Source organism: Engystomops pustulosus, chromosome 3 (genome assembly GCF_040894005.1).
Source record: "Engystomops pustulosus chromosome 3, aEngPut4.maternal, whole genome shotgun sequence".
Taxonomy (NCBI): domain Eukaryota; kingdom Metazoa; phylum Chordata; class Amphibia; order Anura; family Leptodactylidae; genus Engystomops; species Engystomops pustulosus.
In genome coordinates, this window is record NC_092413.1 from 56,154,328 (window position 1) to 56,178,798 (window position 24,471).

Sequence of the window (24,471 nt, forward strand, 5' to 3'; positions counted from 1 at the left end):
TGAGCCTACAGGGCTACCGTAGCCCTTCTGTGATCTGGCTTTACAGGTTGGTACACTGTCTCACCCTCCCCCCTGCTCCCTCAGCACTTGTGCAGTTAGCAGGAAGTTATCACTGCAAAAATGCCGAGGAAGCAGGCAGGAGGGTGAGAGAGTGTACCAACCTGTAAAGCCAGATCACAGAAGGGCTACGGTAGCCCTGTAGGCTCATTACCATAATTTTAAAAGTTGATCTTGGAAGGGAAGGTCGCCATGGATTACAAATATAAAAAATGACAGTCACAGAGTCCCTGGTTAATCATCATTTGATTTTGTAGGTAGATTTCCTTTATGCATTCATATTTTTGGTCAGGATTTAGCATTGATGGAACCATTGTACAAAATCTTGTCCGAGTTTCCTGAGAAGACAAAATGACTATATAGTACAATACAAAATGGCTAATACTTAATGTAAATGCACTGTTTGCGCTTGGAAATATCAAGTACTGTGATAAAAACATGAAAATATACATGGAGCAGAAGAGCAGCTCCCAGCTTTCGGGATCATAATTAGGAAACAAGACTGAGACAAAAGAATGGAATTTCCTGTTTTCTCTTGTAATTAAACCAAAGGCTTTAGTTGAGAGCCAGGGTATAACTAAGATCATAGAGCGCAATCACTTGGAGAGGCGCCACAACCTCATTAACTCGTACGGGCTAATCAAATTTTCATGTCATTAAGACCAGGGATGGTTAACCAATGAAGCCGGCGGCTTCAAACAGATGGCGGCGCATCTGGGAGCGGCGATCCGTTGCCAAGGTAGCTTCGGGTCTCACGAAGACCCGAAGCTACTTCGGGTTAACCCATTCATTACAATGTGCTATCAGCACATTGTAATGTATGAGGAGTAAAATCCCCATATACTGCCATACTGTAGTATGGCAGTATATGGTAGGATCGATCAGACAACCTAGGGTTAAAGTACCCTAGGGAGTCTGAAAAATAGTAAAAATAAAAATAAAAAAAAAGTTAAAAAAAAATTATAATAAAAAAACCTAAAAATTCAAATCACCCCCCTTTCCCTAGAACTGATATAAATATAAATAAACAGTAAAAATCATAAACACATTAGGTATCGCCGCGTCCGAAAATGCCTGATCTATCAAAATATAATAACGGTTTTTCACTGCGTTTAACCCCGTAACGGAAAATCGCGTCCAAAGTCAAAACTGGCACTTTTTTGCCATTTAAAAAAAAATAAAAAATTCTATAAAAAGTGATCAAAAGGTCGTACTGTCCTAAAAATAATATAATTGAAAACATCATCAAAAGTCGCAAAAGATGACACCACCCTCAACTCATACAACGAAGTATGAAAAAGTTATAAGCACAAGAAGACGGCAAAATAAAAAAAAAAATTTTGTTCATGAGGTTTTAATTTTTGTAAATGTATGAAAACATTATAAAACCTATACAAATTTGGTATCCCTGTAATTGTACTGACCCAAAGAATAAATTAGATGCATCATTTGTGGCGTGAAGTGAAAGCCGTAATATCCAAGCCCACAAGAATACGACACAAATGCGTTTTTTCACCAATTTCACTGCATTTGGAATTTTTTCCCCGCTTCCCAGTACATGGCATGGAATATTTAATACCATCACTGTGAAGTGCAATTTGTTACGCAAAAGACGAGCCGTCACATAGCTTTTTATGTGTAAAAATAAAAAAGTTATAGATTTTTGAAGGTGGGGAGTGAAAAATGGAAATGAAAAAACGGGAAAGGGCCCGGTCCTTAACCGGTTAAAGGTGAAATCCAGTTAAAACAGATATTCTGTTGTGTCCAGTATAGACCTGAGAGGTAGTACATGACTATAATTAACACCATGACAGAGCAGTTAATCCGTTCTACAAAATGTAATCAGTAAATGTCTATGTACAACTAACACATTTATAAAAGAGACTGCTTGAAGTGCAAAGGTGGTTTTTTATTTTAGCCTAAGGGAGCTGCCATACTCCCCATTTCAGATGAGAATCATAAAAGTGTAACCTCCACCTGTCAGACGTATGTTAATATGCTACAAATGTTACAAATGTAACAATGTTACAATGCGCTCTCTGACCAGAGGTGGTTGGGAGCTCTTACAAATCATAGATTCAAATACTTTTGGAATAAATATTGTGGTTTGGCCTTAATCCCACATCAAGTCAGTAGGCTTCCTGAAAGTCATGCTTGATGGTAAAGGGTATTACAAGGTAGCCAAAAGAGGCATTGTTTTCCGTACCCCATCCTGGAAAGGTATTTCCCAAAATCCCTCAGTGGACCATCAATGGCTATAAGTCTCCACACACTTGCAAGGTGGACTTAATTGGTAAAGGCTCCATAAAGAAAACTCTTACTTCCTGACTCTAGTTAATAGCCTCTCACTCAGCTAAACCAGTTCCCTACACTGTACGAGATACAACCACATCAAAACAGCACTGACTATAGTTAAGAATCTGTTCCATCTGGAATAGACAAACTGATTTGGCTTTAATTCTGTATCATATTACTAGGCTTTCTGAAAGTCATGCTTGATGGTAAACGTAGCCTTACAAGGTAGCCAAAAGAAGCAATGTTTTCCGTATCCCACCCTGGAAAATATAATATTGTATGTAATCTTTCTTCAGTGGTCAGTGAAGAATATTTCATCTGAAGTGAAACATTGTTCCTGTATGTGTTTTTGTTTTAATTTTTTTTGTCACTAATATTTTTTCTTTTGTAGAGACATTCTTATTAAAGCTTTGACAATGCAATATAGCCGAGGTGTAGTCTATGAGACAATATGTTTGAATTCAAATTGTAGTATACAGTAGCTTGTAGGAGCTTTGTACTGAAACCAATAAGGACTAACCTTCGCTTTTGATGACAGGCCTCGTAGATTTAGACGAGCTGAGGACAACATCTGAACAGCTTCCTGTGGGTTAGATTTATTTTTGCTGCATTTTATTGCCACTGTAAAATATAAGTATATTAGAAACAGTAAAAAAATATACAATTAGAATACATTTTTTTTTTTTTAGAAACAAAGCCGTGGAGGTTATTAAATCACTTTAATCAGGTGTGTCAGACTCAATTTTACTGGAGGGTTACTTTAGCCCTATGTTTTGCTTTGAAAGGGCTAAATTTAACACTCTTTTTTAACAAGGGGGTTGTTGAAGAGTTTGGACTCTTACTATATTTAAATATTTAGGACTTTTGGCCACATTACCAAATTAATAGATTACAGAGCTGCAGAACTACACATTTTTTTGACCTACTAGAATGGAGGATGTCAACCAGACCAAAGCAAAACTTAAGATTTTAAAGATTTGAGGATTGAAATCAGTATTTTTTTGTTAAAATTTCTAAATTTTGATATTTTACAGATGCCAGTAGAGCAACAATGTAAGGGGAAACACATTTGTCTGTTTATAATTACACTCGCCTATAAAACGAATTGTTGAGAAAGTGTTCATTCAGTAGACAAATAAACTGCAGGAGCGTGGTAATAAATGAATCGTATGCACAGAGATGACATATGGAGTGTATGCATACGAGTTGTACCATGTTACATGTTTATAATGGATGGAGTAATTAGCTATTGCCTATTCTGCTGATGATAGGTCTCAGTAACACAGGTCAAGTGAAATAAGTGATTCACTTCTGCAGTCAGAGCTGGGCAGAATTTCTGATGTGGCTGACACCGTGAACTGGGGGCAGGAAGTAACTGTAAGACATAAACTAATTACAGGATGCCTGGTAGTAGCTTTAATGAATCAATTAAGCAAGACGAATCTGGAGAGAGAGAAATCCATAACGGAAAGGTTGTTTTTTTTCCATCCCTTTGAAAACCACATTAAAAGAACCAAACACTCAAGAATTAACAGATTCCACTTTCAAATGTACCACTTTTCAGCTAGAGCTGTGAAAATTGTCACAGGAAATATTTTTAAATGACTGAAATAAATAATATTAAACAATATGATTCCAACTGAATTACATGAAATATTTCATACAATTACAGATTTCCAGCCACAATATATTAGTGGTTTGTCTACAGATAGGTCATTAATGTGGAATAATTGGGGAACCCCATACCCTCCCCCCACGTGCACTTACTTCCTACCTGCAGTAAACATGAATTACAATACCACAGTGGAGATGACTGTTTGCCATGCTGCTACACTCTGGGCAGGGCTATAAGCGACAAGTGATCTGTGTTTCCAAGTGTAATATTATTTATTCCATTGTGGCACTGCAAAATCACAGCATTTTACACATTAGAAACCAGCAGATTGCAGCTGACTGTGACACTTGTATACCATATTTTTCAGCCTATAAGGCGCACCTCTAATAAATGCCTGCTAAGACATCTAGGTTCATATATAAGGCGCACTGGAGTATAAGGCGCAGGATCAAATGCAGTACCTGAAAATGACCAGCAGGTGGCAGACCTGTGCACAGTTCAAGCCAGCTACACTTCCCGGGAAACTTGTCTTCAGCGTGTCAGAGAGCTCCGATCTCAGAGGTATGGGCTACTGGGGGTTAATGCAGGGTGATGCAGCAGGGGTTAAGCGGTCTCCCTCTGCCCCTTCTCCTTCCCTCCTCAGCCAGGGTGTTATTCCTGTGGGGTTCCTGTGGCCCCTTCTCTCTCCCCTGTTACAGGGCTGTCAGGTATGGGGGATTGTTTACTGATGATGATGATTGTCTCGTGGTCGGCACTATGGCAGCTCTGGTCTCTCCGTGATAGGGGAGGGCAGGATGGGCACAATGTTAGTTGTGGTGCCAGGGCACTTCAGGAGCCAGGGACCCTGTATACTGTGTGGGAAGGTGCAGGAAATTTCTGGGGATGGAGCTATTAAACACTGGTAAATGTACAGTACATCTTGTCTGTAGTACATTTCTGTATAAGTTCATATACAAGGCGCACTGGCCTATAAGGCGCACCTTTGATTTCTGAGAAAATTAAAGGATTTTTGGTGCGCCTTATAGGCCGAAAAATACGGTAATACCTTTGGGTTTACCACTGGAGTAAATCCAGCAGCGACTCTACTAACGTGTGCAGATACCTGAATTATTTTTGTTTAATTCAATGGGTGCGTTACAATAAAATGGATGACACACATGTTCCATTTTTCATGCATCCTTGTTGACAGGGCCGGTTTTAAACAAAGTAAGTTGAAGATATATATGATAGATTGATAGATAGATTTATAGATGCAGAAATATTAAGTAGATTATATAAAGATACTTATATGAGACAGATAGATGAAGGATATATAGACAGGAAATAGGCTATAAGCATCTTCACCCGGGCATTCAACCAGGGGGTATTAAAGGAGCAACACATCCTCTGCCCACAAAAGTCCACATGCAGGGGGCCCTGGTCAAATGCCCAGTTTGCTGCCGTCTAACACCAGCCGTGTGTTGCAAGGAGATTGGATGTGAATATCTAACACGCTCTGATGACACTCAAGTACAAGCTGGATAGCAATAGGATAGCACAGTTTCCAAAATGAACGCCATTGAGTTAACCTCTTCAAAATCATTTACTTTGGGAGTGTTTCTAAAGTTTTTGGTGCAGAATACCAGCAATAGGGAAAGCCTCCAAAATCCATGATGTGTTCCCATCATTTCACCTCTGGTGCAGAGCCCAAAGAATATGCAAGAAGCACACATAGGGCATCCCCAAATGTGGCAGAAAGATGAGAACTTGTGGCAAGATGATTTTTTCCCCAAGTGCACATACCAAAGGTGAAAAATGGCTTCAGAATCCAAATATTTTTGGGGAAATACTGAATTTTCCATTTTTGTCCTCACAATTTCATTCAATTCCACAAAGCAATACGAAATTCAAAAAGTACACATTTTCCTTTAATGAATACCTTTGGGTGTAGTTACTTTGAGTGTGTTTATAATGTTTTGGGGCCTTCAAGGTGTAAAACTAGTAAAAGAAAAAAAAGGCCTCCATAATGCACTCCAGTTATTTCATGTCTTGTGAACTGAAAAAATAGCCTGGTAAGGAAGGGGGTAAAAACTCCAGTAATGAAGTGATTAAGAACTATTATGACCTTTGATGGAGCATGAAAACATATCAATACTTACAAAACAGATGACATTAACAGCAGAAGTTAGAAATTAAGATTAGAGAATGAGAGAAGATAAGTCAATAGTTCAGGATGCGTCTGCCTAAACCAGCAACGGGCTACATACAATGTACAGTTCCCCTACCAGGAGGGTATTTACTCAAAACCCAAGCAGATCCAAAATGCAAAACAGGAGGGTTCAAGTCTCTCCATGGTTATATGTTTCCAAGCACAAATATTTAATACCGTATATACTCGAGTATAAGCCGACCCGAGTATAAGCCGAGACCCCTAATTTTACCACCAAAAACTGGGAAAACATATTGACTTGAGTATAAGCCGATGGTGGGAAATGCATTGGTCATAGACCCCCCCCCCAGTATATAGCCAACCAGCCCCCTATAGTATACAGCCAGCCCAGCCTGCCCCCAGTAGTATACAGCCAGCCCAGCTTGCCCCCAGTAGTATACAGCCAGCCCAGCTTGCCCCCAGTAGTATACAGCCAGCCCAGCCTGCCCCCAGTAGTATACAGCACTGCCCCCAGTAGTATACAGCACTGCCCCCAGTAGTATACAGCACTGCCCCCAGTAGTATACAGCCTGCCCCCAGTAGTATACAGCACCCTAGCCTGCCCCATGTAGTATACAGCCTGCCCCCAGTAGTATACAGCCCAGCCCAGCCTTCCCCCGGTAGTATACACCTGCCCCCAGTAGTATACAGCTTGCCCCAGCATTAAAAAAAAATAAAAAATTTATATACTCACCCTCCGGTGGCCCCAATGTGCAGCGCTGCTCCCCCGATGTCCACGCGGCTCTCTTCAGGCTTCCGCTCCCATCTTCTTTCTTCTGCTGGGCGCCGCCATTGCTCTCTCTCTCGGCCGGCGCCTGGTATGACTAGGCGCCGCCCGGGGGAAGAACAATGGCGGCGCCCTGCAGAAGAAAGAAGACGGGCGCGGAAGCCTGAAGAGAGCCGCGCAGACATCGGGGGAGCAGCGCTGCACATCGGGGCCACCGGAGGGTGAGTATATAAGTTTATTATTTTTTAAGTATTTTTAACTCGTGTTTAACTCTTATATGACTCGTGTATTAGCCAAGGGGACGTTTTTCAGTACATTTTTTGTGCTGAAAAACTCGGCTTATATTTGCCAACAAATATGACTTTCTTAGAGCTGGATCCTTCAAGGACACTTGATTATCATCAGGGTGTATATGCAGTGTTTAAGGCTTTCATGACAGTTCTCCTACTCTACAGAACATTAAACACTACATTTACCCTAGAACACTGAAATGACAGAAAGAAGACTGAAGAAGAAAAATATATCTTTTCAAAATGCAAAATTCAGAAACCAGATGAGGAAGATGGATGGATGTGGACAAAGACAAATGAAGTGCACGTTGAAGGAACTGACTGATAACTGAGAAGGAAAAAAGTGATAGGCAGCGGAGAGTTTCAGAATGATTTTTTTGGAAACATAACCTTTAATACATGAATGAAGACATGGAAACTGTGACTTTGTTCAAACTAAGGATGTAATTAAATGTCTATTAATGTTATCCGACTGATACAAATGTGAATGGTATTATGGTACATTTTTGCATCTATTTTCTGGTAGACTGTCCAGGAACATCCAGCTAAATTCCCATTTCAGACACTGACTGCTCATTTTCATCAATTATAACATGTATATTAGGCAATGTTATTCATTTAGGACTCAGTTTCTTATCACTAATGACACTACAATTTATAGTATGTATTTGGCCAACAAAATCTTCTGCTTACCGAGTCCTTCAACACAGACATCTAAAAATATTCATTGATGAAAAGATTTCTTAGAGTTGAAATAAAATCTAGTTAAGTCTATAGACACTACAAAGACTAAGTAACTGGGTGGCAACTCTGCAGGAATTGTGCATTTTTGGTGGTATGCTAAAGCAAACTGAAGCATTCAGATGATTACGGAAATTCTTTTTTGTGGATCAAAAGAATGTTCCAAATTAATCTACAGAACGAAGAACAGATCTTTGTCCTTTCCAGTGGGTCAATGGCCAAATGAAAGGGAAATGTCAATTGAATCGCAATTCCTAGGGATTTTTATTAATGTTTTCTTTTACCAGTTTCTTACATCTTAGTAAAGTATGGTTAATGCAGAACACATGTACACCACGCGTTCTGTATTTTATAACGTGCCCTCAAGCCTAGAATCCCCTCAGGTGCTTTTGGAATTTTTCTTAAAGATAATGACAGCAATTTGGCCTAACCAATACCTCTTTCTTTGAAGTCAACCACACGCTTATGTTAAATCTATATGTAATATTACAAATATTCAGGAGTTTTCGACTATAATACAAAAATCTTAACTAATATGTAGTGCTAGATTTGTAAGGAAATTCACTATGATCGGGTTCCTGAAGCAGCGCCTAGAGAACATTTATTCTATCAAGAAAAATAAGCTGAAATCTAATAACACAAAGAATCCCTATTCGCCGAACAGGACAGGCACATTGAGATAAGCTCCTCTTCACCTCCAATATATAATATTCTTGTTGCTCCTGTATGAACCACTCTCATTTAGGCCTTATTTTAGGCTCCAGCTAACATTCTCATTTGCCTAGGATTTAAAATTAATTATGCTATTATATTTTATTGTGTATCACAAGAATAAAAATAAGATATTTAAATACAGATATAGTATTGCCAAGCTTGTTAATTAAGTATGGTAAAGTTTGTGATATTGCAACTTTTTGTGACATTTTTGTGACATATTAAGTACAAAATATCTGAAACTATTTAAATAGAAAATGAATCAAACTCTGCATTTATTAAAAAGAGTGCTGCATCATGCAAAGCAATATGTTGATATATTCTTGGGCCTTTGGTTATTTTATATGTACATCTGGTTAAGATGACAATAATATAACATGGAAGTAAAACAAAAACATATGGGTTACTTTTTCTGCTCTTCAATCTAATTACAAAGCAAGCGGCAAATCCATTTTGTCAGGCACAATCTGGTAACATATGGCAGGAAAGTTTTACAGAGCATAGTCTTATGAGTGTCATTTATCAGGCTGTTGCAGTATCAGGGCTGCAGATTATACTAGTGATATGAATCCTCATAACACCACAATTTTTGTGCGTGTATACAAGTAGATCAAAATCAAGTATATTTTTGAGGCTTGCATAATTATTTTTCTTAAATTGTCATACACAATATCACATTTAAAAACAAACATAACAATGCCTATATTGTTGTACTCTTCTTTTTCTTTTCAAAGTTATGAGATTTTGTTTAATAAAGCTACTTGCCAGAAATCTTCCTCAGAAGTAGTGAAGTGAGCAGAGAGTAACCTCCTCCTGGCTTTGCCCTGAAGTTCTCATGATGCCTTGTGTTCTCTAAGTAATTTAGCATTAAATCCTGTGAAATTTCTACAAGTAAATGCACTGAGCTATGCATATTGGGGCCTATTTACTAAGGGTCACGTGCACACTTTTGTAGGACTGTGCATCGTTTTCGGTGCTAAAACTGCTTGCACGGGTATTTAATAAGTGTGTGCGTGAGTTGGGATTGTGGCGCACGTGACCTTGTTTGTGACGCAGCTGTGCTGGCTTCCACGCGTCATAAACTAGGTGATTAGGCTGATTCGGACTGAGTGCGGGATTTAACTTTCAAATTGTGTCGCAAGCCCTAGCAATCAAATGCACCCCCCAAAAAAATTGTGAACTCTGTCGGACTGGAGTGGGGAAGCGACACATTTATGACTTCGGTCTTACTGAATCGCGACATGGTGCATTATAGTTGAACAATGCACTTTCTGTGAACTCTGGTGACCCTGTAAGTAAATGTACTCCAAATGTGTACATACAGGACTATATAGTGACGAGCTGGGCAGCATTAATCACATGGAGAAGCACTGTGTATGTAGCCACAGAAATATCTCTTCTGCTAATACAGAAAGCATGACTTGACAATTACAATTTGCAGTATAGTTATCAGTATCTGTTACAAAAACGTTTATAACATTTCAAGACTATTCCCTTTAGGTTTGTTCTTAAGTTGAATTTGTATGTAAGTATTTTATATATAATATATTATAAGTGTAATTCCATCGAAAATGTATTTTTGTCCCTCTGACAACTATTTAAAAATGGATTGTCATTAGAAGAAGAATTGGCAATAAAGCTTCTTTGCAGACACCTTACCTTATTCTAATCTTTGCTTATAACGTAGATTCTTCTTCAGGGCTGAACAAAGTAATGGGACCTGATTCTATCTCCTTAAATCTGACCTAACATACTAATTACGTCCACATGAATGATTGATTTTGTATAAAATCCCTTCATTTCTTGACTTGACCATAACAAACTGAACTCATGTTAACACAAACTTACCATGAGCAAGGTCAACTGCCCCTCTAATTATTTCCTTAAATGCTGGAATGTCATTTTCCCAGCCACTTTTCTGAGTATCACATTTATGAGCCTTCATCAGGAACTGTAAAGCCTAGAGAAAATTAAAGACATCATAAAATGAATTATGGAATATTCCAGCTTCTAACAAGACATTATATTTAGCGCTACCTCAGATGTAGCAGTGTTACACTGCTAGCTTTATAGGAACCCTCCGATAACACTAGCAGACACTGCTGCACAGTACAATAGGAGGGGGCGGTCCGAGGAGCTGCTTCCCTATAGGCACAGCAGCAGAGGTAACGAGATATCAACAGGAAATCAGACTTGTGGTGATTAGCCAATCTTGTAGAGACTTCCCTTTAACCACCACAGAACAGTATCTTGGAGAGGGGTAGGCCCTTTCCATACAGGACAGGTGTCATCTGTATTTTACAGCAGAAAACCTGCTGTTTACTGCTGCAGTCATCATGGACAAGTCAGACGTTGATTGTTTGTCTTGATAACTGGAAGTCTCTCCAAAATTATAAGGCCTGTTATTCAACCACTTTCCGGTTTCAGACAACCGGCTTTCCCCTATTCTCCAGGTTATAGGAAAAATATGTGTATATTTTATTTATTAAATATTTGTTAAGTTACAGAGCAATGTAATTTTGAGAAAAATGGGGGTTGGGAAATAAATAATAATAATAGTTTCAATGATTAGGAAATCATGGCTGCTGTATTCCAAAAACAGCAAGACCTGCCAACAACAACTTCTTCATAATGTGTATTGCTGCACAGGGTACTTCTTATTTTTAAGCATTGAAGAGAGAGACACATGTGTGGTGACCACTCACATCTTTGGCAGGAAAAGTCATAGAGATGGGTAATAGATATCAAGATATTTTCTAGCCCAGTGTTTTAGCACTTTGAGTGGCTACTAGATCATACAGAACTGATACACAGGTGAAAAACATACAACTCATTCCTACAAAGGTTTTGGATAAACCTAACACAAACTTTCTTTCTACGTCTGTGTTAAATTTAGAAAACAATCCCTTACAATAAGAACATGTCCTGATCACTATGAACCATTGCCTAGATGAGGATTTTGATTAAGCTCTTGTATTTGTGCTTTTAATGGCTTTCAGCTTTTTATATATAGAGCAGCCTATGAAAAATATATAAAGAGGAATTGCCTAGTGCAGCTGTACAACAGATGTTTAAAAGTATACGCTGAACAGAGAAAGGATTATATGTGTGCTCCTGAAAAAAAAATAGTCTAGACGGTAAGATATGATCCATGTTACTGAACAATTACAGCTCATCAGAACAATTCTACCAAATGAGTATATGATCATTCAAAAGGTATAAGATCATATCTATAGAACTTAATGTAAAGGATGGAGACTTGAAATGGGTGTGGAAACCGGTCATAAATGTCATACCACAGCTCATCCAGACATAAGCACTAACCATCAGCTTAAGCCTCAATAATGTTCACAATTCTGCAGTCTGGGAAATACCAGAAGAGATACCTTTCTAGTGGTGAGCCACGGATTTATTAGACAGAGAGAATTAATCACTGTTTAATGGAAAAGTGAAGTGAAGTGTACATGTGACACTGAACATTACCTTTTCATTCTCTTCCGCTTTTTCACTTTCCCCATTCCCATACAGCTTGGCATATGCTTTCCAAATTTCAGCATCACTAGAATCCCCTGCAGTTATTCTTCCAAACAATTCTTGTAACTTGCTCTTCAGGTTACCTGTAGACTCCCCTTTACAATCTTCAATTCCTTCCACCACTGCTTTCACCAAAATTTTTAGAACCTACAAAAAATGAACAAGATCCCCAGTTATAGTGTAATGCATATCAATTATTTCTACATGTAAACAAGGATGAATTAAAATCTGAATCTGGTAATCCTTAATGAAGGACATTTCTATGCAGAAAAATTATAAACAACAAAATGGAAGATGAAAGGACACTTTTATAGCCTATGAGACCTTAGTTGGCTCTTATGGTGCTAGTCATTCTAAATATATGGCGTACAGAATATTTCTGTTTTGCGTTGTTCTACTCCTGAACATAGAGCAGATGTGAGCCCAATTAGTTATTTCCCTATTTGTTAATTGCTGGAGAATATGATAGTGACATATGCATAAAGGTACTTATTCTATCACAAATATTCATAACAGAAAGGAATGGGTTCATGAAGCCTTATATTTGCCCATTTAGCTGAAAGGTTGGAAGCTGGCAATTTGAGCTATAATGGCAGAATCATTCAGAGCAACTTAAAAGAATGGAAACTCCAAGTTTCTTGTGGGCTTTGACTCTTCATATGCCAAACTGTGCTGAATTTGTAAGTTTTGTTAACAAAACTTTAGGATAACCCTGGCTAAATCAAGACCGTTGCCAAACATACCACTAACACTATCAATTGACTGCAGAGCAAGAAAAGGTAAGGGGATCATCAGAGCATGTACGCTGGATAAGCAGGGATCAAACAGGCATTTTTATTACCAGTATTTATTTTTAGAAACAGTTTTAACTCCTTAATATGCGTAGCCCATATAAAGGCATCTCTGGTCAGAAATTTTTTATATTAAAATGTGGTTTTTAAACTCAAGGAGGGCTTACTTACACAAACTGCTGGCAGACTGGACATTATCCTCTGTTCCTGGCTGAATTTTAATATATGCCTCTTTCTTCATTCATACGCAAGACAAGAGTTCCTTATTCCCATCTTCTGAATGAATGATTGGCCAAATTCTATTGCACATGTGTGGCAATATATACAATGCAGACGAAAAGTTTGGACACACCTTCTCATTCAAAGAGTTTTCCGTAATTTAATGACTATAAAAATTGCAGAGTCACACTGAAGGCATCAAACTATGAATTAACACATGTGGAATTTTATAACTTTATCATTTTTAACAAAAAAGAGTGAAACAACTGAAAATAGTCTTAAATTCTAGGCTCTTCAAAGTAGCCACCTTTTGCTTGGATTACTGCTTTGCACACTCTTGGCATTCCCCTGATGGGCTTCAAGAAAAGAAAAGTTGTGTTCTAAAGAAGTCCAGTGGATACACAGCTGATGTACTACTGAATAGACTGTTAGAAGTTGTATTATGGCTAGAAAAAAGCAGCTAAAAGTATACAAAAACTAGTGGCCATCATTACTTTAATAAATGAAGGTCAGTCAGTACGAAAAATTGGGAAAAGTTTGAAAGTGTCCCCAAGTGCAGTTGCAAAAGGAATCAAGCGCTACAAAGAAACCGGCTCACATGAGGACTGCCACCAGTAAGGAAAAACAAGAGTCACCTCTGATGCAGAGGATAAGTTCATCTGAGTCGCCCACCTTAGAAATTGCAGGTTAACAGTGACTCAGATAAGAGACCAGGTCAATACCACACAGAATTCTAGCAGCAGACACATCTTTACAACAACTGTTAAGAGAAGACTGTGTGCAGAAGCCTTCATGGTAAAATAGCTGCTAGGAAACCACTGCTGACAACAGGCAACAAGCCCAAGAGACTTGTTTGGGCTAAAAAAACACAATGAATGGACATAAGACCAGTGGAAATCTGTGCTTTGGTCTGATGGGTCCAAATTTGAGATCTTTGATTCCAACCACCATTTCTTTATGTGACGCATAAAAGTTGAACGAATGTACTGGAAGAGGAGGTGTGATGGTGCTTTGCTGGTTACATTGTTGGTGATTTATTAAAAAATTAAGGTATACAGCTTATACAGGTATAAGGTTACCACAGTATCTTGCAGCGGCATGCTATTCCATTCGGTTTACATTTAGTTGGACCATCATTTATTTTTCAACAGGACAATGCCCCCAAACACACCTCCAGGCTGTGTAAGGGCTATTTGACCAAAAATGAGAGTGATGAGGTGCTATTCCAGATGACCTGCCCTCCACAGTCACCAGACCTGAACCCATTTGAGATGGTTTGGGGTGAGTTGGATGGCAAAGTGAAGGCAAAAGGGCCAACAAGTGCTAAGAATCTCTGGAAACTCCTTCAAGACTGTTGGAAGACTATTTCAGGTGACTACCTCTTGAAGCTCATCAAGAGAATGCCAAGAGTGTACAAAGCAGTAATCAAAGCAAATGGTGGCTACTTTGAAGAACCTAGAATATAGACATATTTTCAGTTGTTTCACACTTTTTGTTAAGAAGATGATTCCACATGTGTTAATTCATAGTTTTGATGCCTTCAGTGTGAATCTACATTTTTGCAGTCATGAAAATACAGAAAACTCTTTGAATGAGATGGTGTGTTTTTGGTGTATATGATTTATATCTTACCATTAAAGGATATATTAACATTTTTTTTTAAATTTCCAACAATTACGCCTCATGCATTTATCCCTCATTTACATAAACATAAAACATTATTTATAGGGAGTCTTCCACACCCTATATTTTAATAGTAATTGCCTTTTATTAAAAGTTTGTTGTTGAAAAGCAACTTTTAGTTTGTTTGCAAATGACCTAAATAGTGCAGCTTGTAGTGTCACCCAGCCTTCCTCCTTATCAAAGCCTTCCCATATCCATCCTGAACAGATGTGCCTGGTTCCATTACTATGCTCTCCATGTCAAAATCACAAGAAAGCTTGAATATAAATGATGCTTTGGTGTGGTGCTGTATGTCACGCTAGCCAAAGATCAGCAGGGTCTCCTAAACCCTGAAGGTACATCCTGTAGTAGTAGAGTATGTGGTGCTGTGCAAAACTCTTTGGATGCTTTAGTATGTCTAAAGGAGATGGTAGCTTCCACACCAAGCTCTCTAAGGGTATGTTAAATATATATTAAAAAGACACCTGACAAATCACACAACGCGCCCTCAGCTCTAATGCTTGAGATCAGTAATCCGGACTGAATTTCACACTTGATATATCAAGTTTGAGCACGAGCTTTAAGAAATAAACCTTTACAGTGGCATCAATGCAATAATTACAGACTCAATGAGTAATTACACTAATAAAAAAAGCTTTACGTTTTAGCATGAGTAATAAATTATATCAACTAGCGATCAATAATCCATAAGACATTAAAATAAAAACGGCATCAATCAATACATAGCTGAATATTTATGTGTTAATGAGCTAGGTTTTAACCAAGCATTCTCTTCCTACTGCTGAGGACCTCTGTCTTATTCCAAATGGCATGTTAAAGTAGGAGTTAGGGTTATTTTGCTCATTAAAAATAGAATTAAAAATCATGTAATTAATTATTAGAAAATAAAACATTCAGTTATCAATAAAAAATTAAGCAGCTCTCAAGTATTTTTTATTAAAAATCTACTACTGTTTTGTGCATGAAGCTCTAATATAAATATATGTGTATCCACGACTACAGACTACAAACAAACGTATGTAAAGTCTGATCATGATATTGTGCTTCTCTACAATTTTTTGTTTCTTTACTTGTTCTTTGGTTTTCAAAAACAGGAGTAAGAACTAAATAAGTGGACTACATACTAAAGAGATGAATAAACTTATGGTAGGTTGACACTCTCATATGTCCCGTGCAATACCATAACAATTTACAGATATGAGACTCGCCCCAAACCAATCAGCATGTTGTAAATTACCCTACCTGCACATCTTTATATTTGTCTCGAAGGTCCATTAGTCTGTGGTAAGCTTTAACGGTTTCAGCGAATTCTCCTACATCTGTGCTGGTTATTAGATAGTTCTCCCATATTTGCCAATGCTCAAAGTTGCACTTGATGGCTTCTTGAAGTGTGCGGAATGCCTTGTGCCTAAAAAAAAACAAGAGAAAGACATTTTTTAAACCAAAACTTTAGGGAAAAGTAATGTTTTCCATGTGCCTATTATGGTAGTCCATGTGGAGTGTTTTATCAAGCGGAAAAGAGGCAGCACTACAATAAGCAAGTGGAAAGAAATTTATAGTGTCATAATACAGTCAGGTGTTGGAGGAATGGATGAAAAAGTTTGTCTCCTCTTGAAGTCTTATTTATTTTATCACAAAATCATACAAAGAATTTCCCTTGCCATCAGTAGCTCTCACACCTGGTCCAAAAGTTACATTTCCCTCTAAAATATAGTAGAGGACATTTACTCTGTCATAGGGGTTGTCTCAATAGCATGAATTGTAGGGAGATCAATATTCTATTCATCCATGTAAAGCTATCATATTCCACATAAAAGTAAGAATTAAACAGTGGGTACGTAAAGTAAATGTACACTCAGTAATCCACCTTGACAGAAAAAAATACAGAAATGTAAATATTTCTACTATATATTTAACAAGAAAAACTGAAATCTCACATTTCTACAGAGGTATTCAGGCCCTTTGCTGTGACACTCATATTTAACTCACATGCTGTCCATTACCTTCTGATCCTCTTTGAGATTGTTCTACTCCTTCTTTGGAGTCCAGCTCTCTGATTTTACTTGACTAGGAAAGGCGCACACCTGTCTAAATTAGACGTCACAGTGCATGTCAAAGCACGTGAGAGTCATGAGGTCTAAGTTACTGCTCAAGGAGCTCAGAGACAGGATTGTGGCAAGGCACATATCTGGCCAAGTTTACAAAGGAACTTCTGCAGGACTCAAGTTTCCCAAGAGCACAGTGGCCTCCATAATCCTTAAATAGAAGACCACAATTCTTCCTCGACAGTGCCATCTAGCCAAATTAAGCAATTGTGGGAGAAGAGCCTTGGTGAGAGAATTAAATAAGAACCCCAGGACCACAGTGGCTTATCTCCAGAGATGCGAGAAAGTACCACAAAGTCAACTATCATTGCAGCCAGTCGGCCTTTATGGCAGTGTGCGCCAATGGAAGCCTCTCCTCAGTGCAAGACATTTGAAAGCCTGCATACAATTTGCAAAAAAAAAAAGAACACACACACAGAAGACTCCTATGAGACGAAGATTGAACTTTTTGGTGTTAATACTAAGCGGTACATGTGGAGTAAACCAGGCACTGTTCATCACCTGCCAAAAACAATGCCTACAGTGACATGGTAGCGGCAGCATCTTGATATGGTTTTTTTTTCAGCTGCAGGGACAGGACGACTGGTTGCAATTAAAGGAAAGATGAATGCGGGCAAGTACAGAGGTATCCTGTATAAAAACCTCTTTCCGATTACTCTGGACCTCAGACTGGGCTAAATGTTTAACAAGCTAAAATAACAAAGAAGTGGCTTCAGAACAACTCTGTGACCATTCTTGACTGGCCCAGCCAGACCCCTGACCTAAACCTGATTGTGCATCTCTGTAGAGATCTGGCTGTCCACCATCGTTCACCATCCAACCTGCGGGCAGAGAAGAGGATCTGCAAGGAAAAATAGCAAAGATCCCCAAATCCAGGTGTGAAAAACAAAGAGTGAAAAAAGGGATATGAATATTAATAAGTAATGTATCTCAGGACAATGAAGCAGAATGACAACAAGCAGAGATCTAGAAAAATGTTTTCATGACACAAATTGTTTGCAGAAAGTCCCTTTAAGTAAAATAGATTATAAATGATATGTTTATCTATATTTATATGTTCAGACATTACAAACTATTAAAATTAAAACTCAGAATCTTACAAACTCCATGTAATTTTAGTTAATCCACCCAATGTAATTGGCAGCAAAATACATGGCAATAGTGGAGATACAGGAGATAGTGAATTTTTATGTTAAAGGAAATCTACTATTTGTTTTTATGCATTGTGAACCAAACATACCTTGAGAATGCTGTAGCTACACTGATGCTGGATGCCTACAAAAATACATTACACGTGGAGCTTCCTGAACTGTCCAGACAGGACTAATCAACCTGAGCTGGATGATTCATACACAGCAGCTGGAGGATGGTGCAGCAATTGATTACTTCTGCCTGTCAGGGACAAGTGATTACAGTGTTCTCTGAAGCAGTGCACAAGTAGGGTAAGAGGAGAAGCGCTGGGGCAGCCACAGGAGCAACAGAGCCTCTTTGGCATAATTTTTAATTATTTTCTCAACTAAACCACGCAGTTCAGGGATTTAACAAGATATGTTTCTGCACCAGTGTAGCTACAGCATGCTCAAGGTATGTTTGGTACATAATGTATAAAAGCAGATTTACTTTAAATTATCAAAGAAGGGAAATGCTGATGCAAGGACAGGTTATCTTGTAGCCACAAACACATGCTAACAAAGGGAGGTTTATAACTTGTCCATATGTGGTCAGTGGATGCCAGAAAAGTAAATACCATAAACACTAGCAAAGTAACTGTGTTTTTGATGCAATTTATTTTTGCTGCTGATTTAACATAAAACAAATAAAATAAAATGATCCTCAATTACGTTGGTGTCATCAACAAATGGTAAAAAAAAAACCTTAACTTTAGAGAACTGGACCACCCTACACAAGGCTTAGGATGACATCACTATTTGAATAAGCTTACTAAATGGAGCTAATCAGAAAAAGAAAATATGGCAGGCTTACTGTAGTCATTAAAAATGAAAGAAACTAATAGTATGTAACATGTTAATTACCTAGAATTTAACATCTCATGACATAATGTAGTTTTAGACTTGTAGATTACTGTCCATGGCTCCTACTGAGAACAAATCTTCTGGATGAAATATTCACTGCACTTTTTAAAATAAACCTATATTAAAAAGGCCATGTGTTAACAGTATTTCTTATGGGTCATGTCAAGTCTCAAAACCAATGCGTCTCCAAGTACCAAGAGGGAAGATTGGATAATATTTAGAAAAATGCCGCAAACTTTGACAAAGTGAATTATAAAATACGGTAAAGGGTTTGTCGAAGACTGTAAAACATAAAACATTGGTGTCCGGGAGGAGGCAGCTTAAAAAAATAAACATGTGCTCACCTCCACGGTCCCTCCCGGCGTAGCCATCTCTCCGGTCTGTGCCCCGTGTAAACAAACAGGAGCACAGAAGCCACGTTGCTGCTCAGCTTCTGGTTGTTTAGCGGCTTCCATGTCCGTGTTTGTTTACATGGGGCATGGACTGGAGAGATGGCTGTACAGGACCACAAATTTTGCAACATATATTGCTAAAAGTAAAACTGTTACAAAGTCTGATCCGCACATTATAGAGAAGAGGGAGCTGAGCAGATTCAAAGGAACTTGACTAAATACAAATCATTTGAAATGATTGCTTTCTCTACGTTTCAGGGCCTTTCCACACAACATGTTGAGTTCCGCTCATCTGAGCCAGGTTTGGGGCAATAAATGCAGCAGACACAAACTAAGTACCGTATACCAATCTAAACATGGTTCTTGGCAAAAGCCCTAAGACATGATATTAGATCCCCACTAATCTCACAATTATGACCTATATTAAGGGTTAATTGTAGCTGATTAGCTAAATATCATGGTGACCTCTGTATTCTAAATGGTAAACCTTTGCATCTGACATACTCCTTCAATAATATTAGATGACATACAGTATTGCACCATCTTTTCCTCTTTTAAGTAGCATCAAAGTGAGATAGCAGTCACCAAAATTCATTCTTATTATTTCATCTTTTATGGCCGAACACGATTGGAACATGAGCCAAAGTAAATCTGCCTTTATAGGAAGGAGTTTAAGAATTCTGATACTTAGCAAAAGGAAAAAAAATAGCAAGATAGTCTCCATAATAATCATGTGCTAAATAATTGTTTTTTCACATGTGTAAAGCAAAGAGCTCAAAACTTTCTGAAAACTCACAGTATGCTCTAAGTGAATATTGCATCATAGTTTAAGGAAACCTATCATCACAAGCAATAATAACAAGGGACCCTTACTCATAGATCCAGGCACCATGACTGGTAATCTTCTGATATTTGTTATCCAAGTTTGTTATTCCTTCTAATATTAACTTTAACAATTATGATAATTAGCCCAAAAGGCTACTGGCACTTACCAGAGCCCCATAAATTAACCGGCTATTACTTTGTCTCACCCTGACCCACTGTTCCTGCTTAGCACTTCCCTCCACCCTCTTCCTGATGTAATCACAATACAGCACAGGAAATTTCAGCACACAGTGGGGGGGGGGGGGGAGTGCTCCTTGCACACTGTACAATCTTGTGAATCTGGAAGCATTAGCATAATTTGTAAAGTTGATTTTAGAAGAAAGGAGGCCATAGATAAAAAATAAGAAAATTACTAGAGTCACAGTGGCTGGCAGTATGATTCATCCCTGCTGGATTTTGATGATAGATTTGATGTTAGAAAAAAAGAATTTCTTTATAAGGAGTCTATACTCTATATATTGCTCCTGAGCTATTCAATGTGGACTAAACCACAGCCTGTATCATAGTCTATAGTTAGTCTCAATTGAGCTGGCTTTACACTTTACTCTGCTGGGGTTATTATGTTGGTAACAGGAAAACCTTTTAAATGAACAAGACATATTGGTATTTTCCCTTGTCTAATGCAAAGAGCACTAACTAGCTTATAGAAGGACAATGTAGATGTATGAGGGTCTGTTATTTATAGCATTTTAAGTGAGTCTACCTCCTTCACAAAGAGTTAAAATCTGCTGGCAGCATTTTGTAGAGGAATTCACTGCGATTTCAAAAAATACTTCTATAGTTTCCATCCATTGTGCGGTTTCTGAAAAATTCTCATTTTAATCCGTATGCTAATGAGGCAGTTGGTGCATCCTGGATGTGTCCCAAGTACCACTACCCTCTTCTCACATTAGCAGAAGATTTGTCTTGTGAGAAGCATGGGGCAACACTATAAAAAGAGCAAAGTGATGCACCAACTGTCCCATTAGCATGCAGATCAAACTATGAATTTCAGAAATGATATAATAATAAAAAGAAATAATAAGGGGATGCTGGGAATCACAGTGCATTCCTCTACATCAGTGGTTCTCAACCTTTCTAATGCTGTGACCCCGCAATACAGTTCCTCATGCTGTGGTGACCCCAAACCTTGCAACTCGCAGTAAAAACACAGTAAAATTGTGGCTCCGATGGCTTTAGGTGACCCCCGGTTTTTGTCGTTTGACCCCCACTGGGGTCCCGACCCACAGGTTGAGAACCACTGCTCTACATCATGCTGCCAGTAGATCATAACGCTTGTAGGAGGTAATAGCCTTATAACAAGCCCTCATACATCATCAGATAACTACTTATCACGTTTTGCAGCAGCCAAGGAAAAAAGGAAATATTGCTTATTTATTTTCATAGTTCATAAAAGGGGTTTCCCTTTACCAACATTTTTTTATTGGGATATCCTTTGCAACTCAAAACAGGCTGGTCAATGAATAGTTAACTGCAATGAAGAAAAATGACTGGCAAACGGTACTCAGCTTTGCCAGCTCTACTCTACTGGTGTGAAATAAGCAATAAAGATTGCTTACAACAAAAGATACCCCAAGCATCTTTCAGTGTATCTTTTGTATTCTATGGTACATTATTTTATTTCTAAACATGAAGCACATCTCACGCCAGTGGAGAAGCTTAGTAAGGCCCTCTCTCTTGGTCAACCTTCATCTTTCCATCATGCTCTCTTGTTATGTATAGTGTGGAAAAAAAAGTCAAAAATTGTGCAAGTTTTCACACTTTAAAAGATGAAAGAGGCAAGTAATTGACATCATAGGTAGACCTCAACTATGAGAGACATAATGATAAAACAAATCCAGAAAATTACACAGCGGAATACATACTAGCCCTCCTCTGAATGGATAAGTCGTGAATCTGCCTCACAAATCCTTCCAACGGATGGCTACGATCTGATGACATGATCTGAACCTAGCATAAGACTTGAATACTACATGCCAGTCTTAAAACCTCTGCCCCATTCTACTACATGACATTTTGAAATGTCACATTAAAAGAATAACATGTAACAAAATATAGTTGTTCTATATGAAGTGGGAATTTTTTTGTTTTGTTTTTTTATCAAGTCGGCTCATACTTTGATATGGCAGCATTGCTGTTTTGCTAATTAAAAGCCATTGTTTTATGTTGAAGTAAGCTTCCTGGAAGTTCAGGGAACGCTCACTGTTTAGCAGCCGTCTACATGCCTAATTGACATTCTTTATGCTCTGCCTCTTTGAAATGTTCCCAAGAGTGCGGGCACTGATAGGATAAAGAGAACCACTCTTACGTCTGAACGAGAGCAGACCAAAATGAGGTAATGGTACATTACATCTGCAAGATTTATTGTACGATTTAGGCTTAAACAGGGAAATACCAATTGGTACAACAGTAGTAAACGCTCTGTTCAAGTTATTCTTCATTAACCAACTCTTTACATTGGTAAAAAAGTGTATTCACGTGTTGTGGTCATAGTGTATCTGTTATCCAGATTTCCATTTCAGTAAAACAGTGAAAAAAATCAGCACATGACCACTGTATATGAATGGAGGCCCTAAGGGAAACGGGGCCGCTTGACCCGCTACTGATCCTGAGAACAGGGGTCCCTATGTAATCGGGCATAGATATTGCCATACCATTCTCTAAGGGTGTGTCAGAAACAGCTACGTGTTGTACTGCATCCTCAACTATCAGAATGTTAAGCCCTATCCATTGAATAGGGAATAAATAATGCTTTTCATACTTGGCAACTGTAGAACAAATCTAGACCCACGCATTACTGGAGCAAGTCAGAAATTGAATTTCTACCTTTTGAACAGTCCAAATTGTGTGGCACCTGGTATTTATAAAAACTGTCTTGGCTGTGTAGAGGTGGAGCCAGATTACTGTAGCTCTGTTCCCATTCTCACAAAAAACCTTTTATAATTTACCATATTTTACCTTAAAGGGCTTTTCCCACCAAAGAAGCTAGGCCCTTGCGTCAGTCGTCAATCTCCGTCAGCTCCATAGAGATGAATGGAGCAGAACAGACATGCGCAGCTGTCTGCTCCATTCATCCTGGGGAGTGAAGCAACGAGGGGTCCAACGGAGGTACACCACTGAGACCCGCACCGATCAGCCTAACTTGTTTGGTAGCAGAACCCCTTTAACAAACTTTAGTTTGGAGAGCTTACAAAGTGCCCACCACATAATACTGATATTATATTATTGTATTATTATTATTATATATTTGGGTATTTAGTAGCTGGTACAGTTTCTATAAGTAAAAATAAATTTCATAGTTCTGTTCAATTAGTAAGTATTAAGGAATATCTTTGACTATGTTATTCATATTGTTAATGTATAACTTAATCAATAAATTAGCATTACGATTTGATATTGCAGAGAGCACGGCAAGGATTTGTCCAATCATGGTCAGATAAGTGTGCGGACAAATCTTAAGATACACCTACAAATGTATTCATATGTTCACAGGAGATATAACTATGAACTGATACTCTAAAATTGTTATATCAGAAGGATTAAATTGGAATCTGATAATTAGAAAAATATGGAGCATATGTTTGTACAGAACTGTCAACAGCGGCTGGAAAGCAACCTCCATCCATCGTGTTGTACTTCTCATGAACCAACACATTACACAGGGGTGCTTTACATTACATATTTACTCCCTGCTTCATATCTGAAGGAAAAGTCAACCTAGTTTTGAAAGTTGTTTGTCTACATCATCGATCATTTTTATGGTCTGCTAGTAAAAGATATGAATCTTACAATGAAATAAGGAGGCCTTGATCCTAATACTTTTTGGATTTACCATTGTGGCATATTTTTAAAACACAATGATAAATTGTGCTGAAGAAATTGCAAGTGCAAAGAGCCAACATCTTAACATCCATGGTTGGAGACACATCTGTTGTCATTTTTATTACCACGTAAAGTGTTTCCTAGAAAATGTAATGCCAGTGTGAACAGAGACATGGAAAAAAGGCAGAAAAAGATAAATCAAAACGTTTTCAATTGGTAAGACCTCCACCCTCTGTCTGATACATGGTCTGAAAGTGAATGAAGTGAGAGTATATGGGTTGTAAGTGAAACGCTACAGCTGCTAGACATTACTGAAGAGCAACACACCTTAGATATTTTTCATTGATAATGGATCTTTCCAAAGCTAGTGATGTATGGTG

General features: G+C 38.2%; 1 protein-coding gene across 3 annotated transcripts in view; it reads right to left on the bottom strand.

The window, feature by feature from the left end:
• Window positions 1–24,471, bottom strand: part of TTC27 (tetratricopeptide repeat domain 27) — a 265,931-nt gene that overhangs the window by 1,739 nt on the left and 239,721 nt on the right. For all 3 annotated transcript variants that reach the window (XM_072140844.1, XM_072140842.1, XM_072140843.1), the window contains exons 17-20: window positions 16,097–16,262; window positions 12,111–12,308; window positions 10,476–10,587; window positions 2,873–2,973 (exon numbers count right to left, since the gene is read on the bottom strand). In XM_072140844.1, coding sequence (XP_071996945.1) covers window positions 2,873–2,973; window positions 10,476–10,587; window positions 12,111–12,308; window positions 16,097–16,262 — 577 coding nt within the window. The remainder of the gene's footprint in view (window positions 1–2,872; window positions 2,974–10,475; window positions 10,588–12,110; window positions 12,309–16,096; window positions 16,263–24,471) is intronic.